Source organism: Otolemur garnettii, unplaced genomic scaffold (genome assembly GCF_000181295.1).
Source record: "Otolemur garnettii isolate 467f Iridium unplaced genomic scaffold, OtoGar3 scaffold00057, whole genome shotgun sequence".
In the NCBI taxonomy this organism is placed as follows: domain Eukaryota; kingdom Metazoa; phylum Chordata; class Mammalia; order Primates; family Galagidae; genus Otolemur; species Otolemur garnettii.
The window spans coordinates 7,267,771-7,276,033 of NW_003852452.1; the positions used below are offsets into that span (position 1 = coordinate 7,267,771).

The following is an 8,263-nucleotide window of genomic DNA, read 5'->3' on the forward strand; positions in this document are numbered from 1 at the left end:
TTGTTGTTTGGCGGGTCCAGGCTGGGGATTCGAACCCGCCACCTTAGGTGTACGTGGCTGGCGCCTTAGCCGGTTGAGCTATAGGCACCAAGCCGCCTCTCAAGTTTTAAACAAAAGGATTGAGAACAATGGAGACACAGCAGTCATTTCTTTTACCTCCAACACTGGTGTTCAGGTTGCAGTGATCAAGTTTATATGCTTACACTAAGGCACAGTGTTTCCCCGTGCCCCAGACTCCCATGTGTGTATGTACTTCCCGTGTCCCGTCACCTCCGCTGTGTGTCTTTCTCCCAGGAAATTAAATAATACACATATGCACGTTTCTACAAATTCTGATTTCTCCCTAGATTGAGTAATACAGGATGCATCCTGGGCCTGACATAATGCACATTTTTTTTTTTTTAAGAAGAGTCTTATTTTATCACCGTCAACAGATTGCTATGGCGTCATAGCTCACAGCAATCTCAAACTCTTGGGCTCAAGCAATTCTCTTGCCTCAGCCTGCCACAATGCCTGGCTATTTTTTTTAGAGATGGGGTCTCACTCTCGCTCAGGCTGGTTGCGAACTCAATGCATGTGTCCCTTGAGTTCTCTTTTAACCAGGAGCTGTTGAGCACTGCCAGGCAGCACAATAACCTGAGGAGTACTCTGCTGGTAGATTTCCTAGTTTTTCCATGACCTTGGCTGAGCAAATGTTCTTTAGATTTGACCTAGAAAACCCTTCTTGGGTGTTTTGTAACTTCATAAGCCACTGCTAATGTACCTTCTTCACTTGGGCCACCCACTGTGATTTCTCTCCTGGATTTCCTGACCAAAAGCCCACGATGGGACGGTTAGGTGATGTGGATGGATGCCTGTTTGTGTAAGGGCTGAAAACTAGTTTTCCAAGATGACAGAGCAGGCCAGTTACTTTTATTCTGATGCTTGCTTCTGCTCTGCTGGGGTTTTTCCCTAGCATTTTCTAATTAGTTCCTTATATTTAAATATGCCATAATGATTGTTAAAAAAAAAAAGAAGAAATAAGGACTTAAAGGTGGATTTTTAGCTTGCTGATTTAAGTTAGGTGAGACTTTTAAAATTTAGTAAATATTCATGATTTTTATGGTGGCCATTCGATTATTTTAGTTCAGGGGTCTTTAGACTTTTTAGACTTTAGACTTTAGACTTTTTAAACAGCTCACTGTCCCTCAGACCAGTGGAGGGTCGGACTGCGGGCCCCGGGACGAGTCGGCTGCTAAGCAGGACAGGCAGCTGTGGCAAAAACACCCGGTGGGTCGGATAAATGTCCTAGGTGGGCTGCATGTGGCCTGCGGGCCGTAGTTTGAGGACGCCTGTTTTAGTTCATTGGCAGGCACTGAAGAAATTCAGTGAAATTCAATAGAAAGTAATATGTGTAGTAATCATCAAAGGAAGAGGACTGATTTGTGCAACTTCACAAACAACTTTAAATGAAAAAACAAAAAAGATCCTTGCACCAAGTCAAACTGCCTGATCATAGTCCAAGGCCTTGTTGAGTGAGGAGAAAAAACATTTTCAGGAGACCGGGAAAGACCTGCAGGCTGGGAACTGAGAAATATGTGAAAGCCTCACCAGAATGAATCCTTTTCATCTGGTGGGAAGCTAAGTCACTAAGGAGCACTTTCGTAACCAAACTGTCCTTGGGCTATCTCCTAGAATGGTCTTTACCACAACAGCTGCAGTGTAAAGAAATATGGACTGGTATTAGCGTGGCTGGCAATCAGAAGGACCGTTTTGTACAGCTGGAACAGCTCTGAGATTGCTGCAGGCCTGGGGACATGTACACACAGGACTAGGTCTCTCTCAGACCTCTTGGAGGTCCTTTAGTTACTACCAGATACGGTGTGGAGCGCCTTTCTCATTGCTAATGATGGGCGGTGGGGGGGGCGTCCTCTGTCTCAGGCAGAGGTCCTGAAGGAGGCATAAGCCTTTTGTGAAAATGTGGTATCTTCCTCTACCAACTTCTGCAGCAGTTAAAATGCTGTAGTCTTTAGTCGTATGCCAGTTCCCAAGCTGAGCTATCTCCCCCACTGATAGCATTTGTTGTTTGTTTAAAAAAATGACAAACAGAAAGTTCATTCTTTGTATAACTCAGAGCATGTTTTTTCCTGCTGAGGCTGAAATACTCATTTATTCTTCCCTAGAAGAGAAAAGAAAAAAAATAGGAGCAATTAAAAAAGGCAAAGCAAAGCTAGGTGTTCTTAATTTCACAAGCCATTTTCAGAAAGAGACTAAGCAGCATTTTTCCTTACAGATATTTGCTATTGGCCAGGCACGGTGACTCATCCCTGTAATTCCTTTGGGAGGCCAAGGCAGGAGGGTTGCTTGACCCCAGGAGTTTGATACTAGCGTGGGCAGCGTTGGGAGACCCCCGTCTTGACAAAATATATTTTAAAAATTAGCTGAACATAGCTGCATGCACCTGTAATCTCAATCCCAGCTACTTGGGAGGCTGAGGCAAAAGGATCACTTGAAGCTAGCTGGGAGTTCAAAGCTGCAGTGAGGTCTGATCATGCCACTGCACTCCAGCCTGGGTGATAGAGTGAGAGCTGCCTATATAAAAAAATAAAAGTGGCTTGGTGCCATAGATCAGTGGTTAGGGTGCCAGCCACATACACTGGGGCTGGTGGATTTGAACCCAGCCCAGGCCTGTTAAACAATGACAACTACAACAAAAAATAGCTGGGCAGGGCGGTGCCTGTGGCTCAAAGGAGTAGAGTAGGGTGCTGGCCCCATATGCCGGAGGTGGCGGGTTCAAACCCAGCCCCGGCCAAAAACTGCGGAAAAAAAAAAAAAAAAAAATAGCCGGGCCTTGTGGTGGGCGCCTGTAGTCCCAGCTACTTGGGAGGCTGAGGCAAGAGAATTACTTAGGCTCAGGAGTTTGAGGTTACTGTGAGCTGTGACGCCATAGCACTCTACTGAGGGCGACATAATAAGACTGTCTCAAAAAAAAAAAAAGGTAATTGATATTAATTAAAAATAACACCTCAGCAACCTTTCATCTAGTCTGGCACAACAAACCATCTCTTGTGGAATGGGTAAGGAGAGAGAAGGACCTTTGTAAATATCTCTCCAGTGTTAACAGTTGGGATAGAATTGCTTATTAGAAGGCGCAGGTGAGACTTTCTTGGGTTTCTCCAGACTTATAACTTTGTATTCTTTTCTCTAGCCAGTCCTTGGAAAGCCTGCTTTACTACTTGTCATGATTTTTAGGATCAGCTGTTAAGAATAGATTCCCTCCTGGCCCAGTCTGCTCCGTATTCAGTAATCAGTACTTCTGTGGGTATTGATGAGGGTTCTAAGGCTGTTGTTCTTTTTACATTGACCTGGTGTTTTGGAGGTGTGAGGGCACCAAGGAGGGGCTGATTGCATTTAACTCACAGCTGCTCATTTCCCTGGCTGTACTGATTCTAAGGACTTGGAATCCTTCGATTCCTGGGAGGGGACATGACTAGGTGGTCAGGGATGAACGTCAATGTTTCTGCAGCTTCTGCTTTTCTGAAATAGTCTTCGTAAGGAAACAGTGCACGCAAGTGTAGACACTTAGGCACAGCCAGGCAGTCATTGGTGTCCCCGGTGGCCACGTCATCATTGGGCGTCTCGCCCTGGTGGCACGTCGTCATTTGGCGTCTCTCTGTGTTTCAGACCGGAACATGAACATCCTGCAGTACTGTCCCTCTGCTGACATCTGGACGCTCTTTGAAACGTGTGACGTCCACATTCGCAAGCAGCAGATGGTGTCTGTGGAGGAGACCATCTACATCGTCGGGGGGTGTCTGCACGAACCAGGGCCCAACCGGAGGAGCAGCCAGAGCGAGGACACGCTCACCGTGCAGTCCTACAACACCGTCACCCGGCAGTGGCTTTACCTCAAGGAGAACACGTCCAAATCGGGCCTCAACCTGACGTGCGCGCTGCATAACGACGGCATCTACATCATGAGCAGAGACGTTACCCTGTCCACCAGCCTGGAGCATCGCGTTTTCCTCAAGTACAACATCTTTGCAGATAGTTGGGAAGCGTTTAGGCGTTTTCCAGCGTTTGGACATAATTTGCTGGTTTCTTCTCTTTACCTGCCCAACAAAGCAGAGACATGACTGAATTGACTTAGTATTGAAAAGAAATCTGGTTTGAGACAAAAAAACAAAACAAAACAAAAGTGACGTCCCATTTCTGGGGAGACTGATTTCTAAAGGGAAAATATGGGTGAAAGTCCGTCACATACATACACTAGTAGCTGTAAATAAGCTTACTTGAACTAATTACTTGAAAACTTGTGGGAAAAAAGAGACCAATTTTGTTATTTTTTAAATTATGGGAGCAAATCCATGATAATGTTTTCTCCAAACATGATATTCATGGGCCAATGTCTGAAGCTGATCATCAAAAAGTAGATTTATTGTGTCTGTTTGGTAAAGGGCCAAATGTCAATAGTTGGAATGAATGGTAAAGATGATTTGAAAACCTGTTTTCTTTAGGTCCCTTGAAATATGTGTATCATTGGTATCTTGAGTGAGAGATTTTCTTTTGTCAATTTCCTTGACAAAATGGCATTGTTCTCCCTCCCCTCCCTCCGCCCTCCCTGGACATACTTTGAGTGTATTTAAAATAGGGTTCAACGTTCAGATATTTTATTTGCACACTGCTTTCCAGGAAATGATGTAATCCTACCGAGAATCCTCGCAAGAATTCAGTTCTCTCGGAAACTTTCATAATGACATCACCAGCCATTCCATCTGTTTGCAGTTACCAGTGCCATCTGAGTAGATTGATAGAACCTTTTGTTTATGTGGCAGGTTACATATTTATGTGGTCACCTATGTTGCATCACTAAGCATTCTGTATTGTTTCAAAGAAAGGACGTGCTGTGTAAAAGGATGGATGGGTGTACATTTAAAAAAAATTAAGTCTTACGATTTAAAGGGGAAGGGAAGGAAATAACCAAATAAGAAAAAAAATGCCTTTAAGAGTTATTTTTATTGAATGTATTTGACTTAGTTCTTGTTTAAGACTGAAAAACAAGTATATCATATTTTAAGTCGGGCAGTTTTTTAAATTTAATCTTAGCTTTGTAATTCTTGTTTTGCTTTTGTGGGCTAAGGTTGGGGCAGCTATAACACATTTGTGCTGGAGAGAGGAAGAAACTCTGCAGAAGTAGAACGGCCTCCGGTAGTACTTCTGAAATTAGGTAAAGCGCTTTACTTGCCTTGGTTATTAACTCAAATAGAGCTCAGCTCACGCAGTTATTTGCTTTCACTAAGTCAGTTAACAATGAATGAAAGGCTCACGCCTATAATCCTCACAGTCTGGGAGGCTGAGGTGACAGGATTGCCTGAGCTCAGGAGGTGGAGACCAGCCTGAGCAAGAGTGAGACCCCATCTCTACTAAAAGTAGAAAAATTAGCTGGATGTTGTGTCGGGGATTTGTAGTCCCAGTTACTTGGGAGGCTGAGGCAAGAGGATGGCTGGAGTCTAAGAATTAGAGGTGGCTGTGAGCTATGGTATCATGGCTCTACCAAGGGCAACACAATGAGACTCCATCTCAAAAAAACAAAAACCAATGAATAAAAGCTTCTGCCAGCATAAATCAGCACCCTTTAAAAAAAAAATATATATATATATATATATATGCTCATACTTATGGAAATTTTATTTTGATTGAAAACACTTTCTGTAGTTATCTGATATTTTGTAAAGGAATCAGTTTCAACTGTGAGCTGATTCTATTTTTCTGCACTAACGGCAGGCAGAAGAATCCCTTCAGTTACAGAGTGCCTCGCTAAGAAAGTCCCACAGAAAAACAAAAATCCAGAGCAAAGTCATGCCTTCAAAGAACACTTACTGAGTGCCTGCGGTGTGCCATTCACTGTGCAGATGGAGGACAGAAGAGCTGATCGCGGAACACAATTTTTCAGTTTATTAGAGTCACTACAGGGTCTCCTTGTAATGGTGGGCTCTGGGGTATTTAAAATAAGGGTCCAGTTTTAAAAATGCTATTTGCACAACTTTTCAGGACTACTTCTATTAGGTGAAAATGAGGTAAGCCTTTATTTTGGACATAGAAACAGATCTTTGTATCTTATCACCAATCTTACCCATAGTTTGCTTATAACAGTTTTAAGGGTTTCTAAACTGTGCCCATTTATTCCCAGTCATGCCTTCTTTTAAAAAGAAAAAATCTGAACTAAAATTTTCCCGGGAATAGTACTTAAATAATAGATTTATATTAATTTATATTCATTGTAGAATTGAATTTCTGGTAACCTATAATTTCATTACATGTATTTAAAAATCTAATTTATTTTAGATGGTGTTAACGTTTGTTGTTGTAGAGCTTTTTAAAGGTCTAATCCTATATATTCAAAAGACACTAGTCAGTTGAATTAGTCTGGGACAAACACTTGGATATTAGCTTGTAAATAACCATATTGTATAACATACAATGTTATTATTCCTGCCAACCAGTTCTCTTCCTGATTACAGTCTTTGGGTCTGTTTTCCTAATGCCAATAATTAGATTGTTGGACCAAGTGAAGGTATACTCTGATCCACAAATCTCTTTCATAAACCGGGTTTGATGTGTGTGTGTGTGTGTGTATATGTATACTTACATATTATAACTCTCTTTACCACAGACTTCTAATAAGGTGTTATTCTGGGCTGCCAGCAGTGCTTGAGAAAGGTGGAATGTGCAATAGGAACAGATCTGTGAGTTTGTGACATCATCCTCCCTGCTGTGCACATCCGCTGCGTTGGCGTGTTGAGGGTAATTCTAATTTAGCTCTGTTCCCTTGTTAACGCCAGTGTTACAGAGAAGATTCTACCTATGATGAAGGCAATGTTTCTTTGAAAATCTCCCTTCATCCCCCAGGACTTTGACTGTTGGAGAATATCTCTGTTTTGTTTTTCACGTCTCTAAATGTTTTATCCTTTTTTTCTCCCCCTGTGAAATGCTTCTGAGGGAGGCTGATCTCCCACTCTGGGGAAGGGAGTTGCTAGGCGGATTCTCAGAGGCAGCCACCTGGCCAGAATCATCCTATTTTACAGAGAAGGATCTCAGTGGTAGAGAGTGAGACCTGTTTGTAGGTTAGTAGAAGGTTGCTGGCTCTTGCTGGCATTCTTTTTGTCTTTCGGTTCAACTCCCTTAGTTTCAGAGGCCTCTCCCCTTAGCATCTTTGAAAAGGTTTTCTGATGAATGTGAGGGTTGTTTGTTTCAACAGTATTGGTTAAATCATACAATGAAGTACTGAGAAAGTTATGGATACTAGTAAGAAACAAAAGGCTTAAGATTAAGCACAAAAACCAAAGAAAATTTAAATCTACCGTTTATTTTAAACAACCAAGATCCCAAGTAATTCCAAATGCCTTAGGTAATTAAAGTGATTCAGTACTGAGTTAGATAAAATTCTCTACAATGGGAGTAATCAAGTAGATGCCTGTGCTCTTTCAATAAACAGTGCTTACTGAGCATTGTGGGCACTGTGTTTTCAGATTGCTAGGTAAAGTTATGACCCTACCTGTTTGGCCAAAGAGTTAAATTGAGAGGAAAGGTCTTGGTCTTCCTGATCAACCAGCATTTAATGCAGATCACTTGAGAGGGAGCGCAGTAACATAATGGGAGTATGGGTGAGTGTTGGATGCCTCCTTCTTAGACTAGGGATGAGAAATGTATAACAGCCGTGCAACCATTCTTCAGGGTGGCTTTATGAATGAGTGTAGTACTTTCCTCTGTGCCAGGATTTTGGTTGTAGAAGCCTTGTCCAGTCCACTCTGGGAGGCCAAGGCAGGTGGATCACCTGAACTTAGGAGTTTGAGACCAGCCTGAGCAAGAGTGAGACTCCGCTCTACTAAAAATAGAAAAACTAGCCAGGTGTCATGCGGGGTACCTGTAGTCCCAGCTACTTGGGAGGCTAAGGCAAGAGGATCACTTGAGCCCAAGAGTCTGAAGTTGCTCTGAGCTATGATGCTACGGTACACTACCCAAGGATGACAGAGAGACTGTCTCAAAAAAAAAAAAAAAAATTCTAGACATCCATTTCCAATCCATCAGGGTAAATGAAGCCTGTTTGTCATCCTTGCTGCCACATGTGAAGGAGTTAGGTGGGTATGTTTTGAAAGCAGTGAGCTGATTTTAGCTCTGTTTCCTGTTTACCAGAAATAGTTATTGAGTGCCTGTCATGTTCAAGACAATGAGGAGAACTGAGAGTGCAGGCAGCCCAATCCACAGTGCACGACCTCGAAGAGTC

The 8,263-nt window shown here is 42.7% G+C and overlaps 1 protein-coding gene across 1 annotated transcript in view; it reads left to right on the forward strand.

The window, feature by feature from the left end:
* Window positions 1–4,131, forward strand: part of KLHL42 (kelch like family member 42) — a 21,227-nt gene extending 17,096 nt beyond the window's left edge. The window contains exon 3 of the mRNA XM_003792476.2: window positions 3,664–4,131. Coding sequence (XP_003792524.1) covers window positions 3,664–4,115 — 452 coding nt within the window. The 3' untranslated portion in view covers window positions 4,116–4,131. The remainder of the gene's footprint in view (window positions 1–3,663) is intronic.
* Window positions 4,132–8,263: the final 4,132 nt, after the last annotated feature.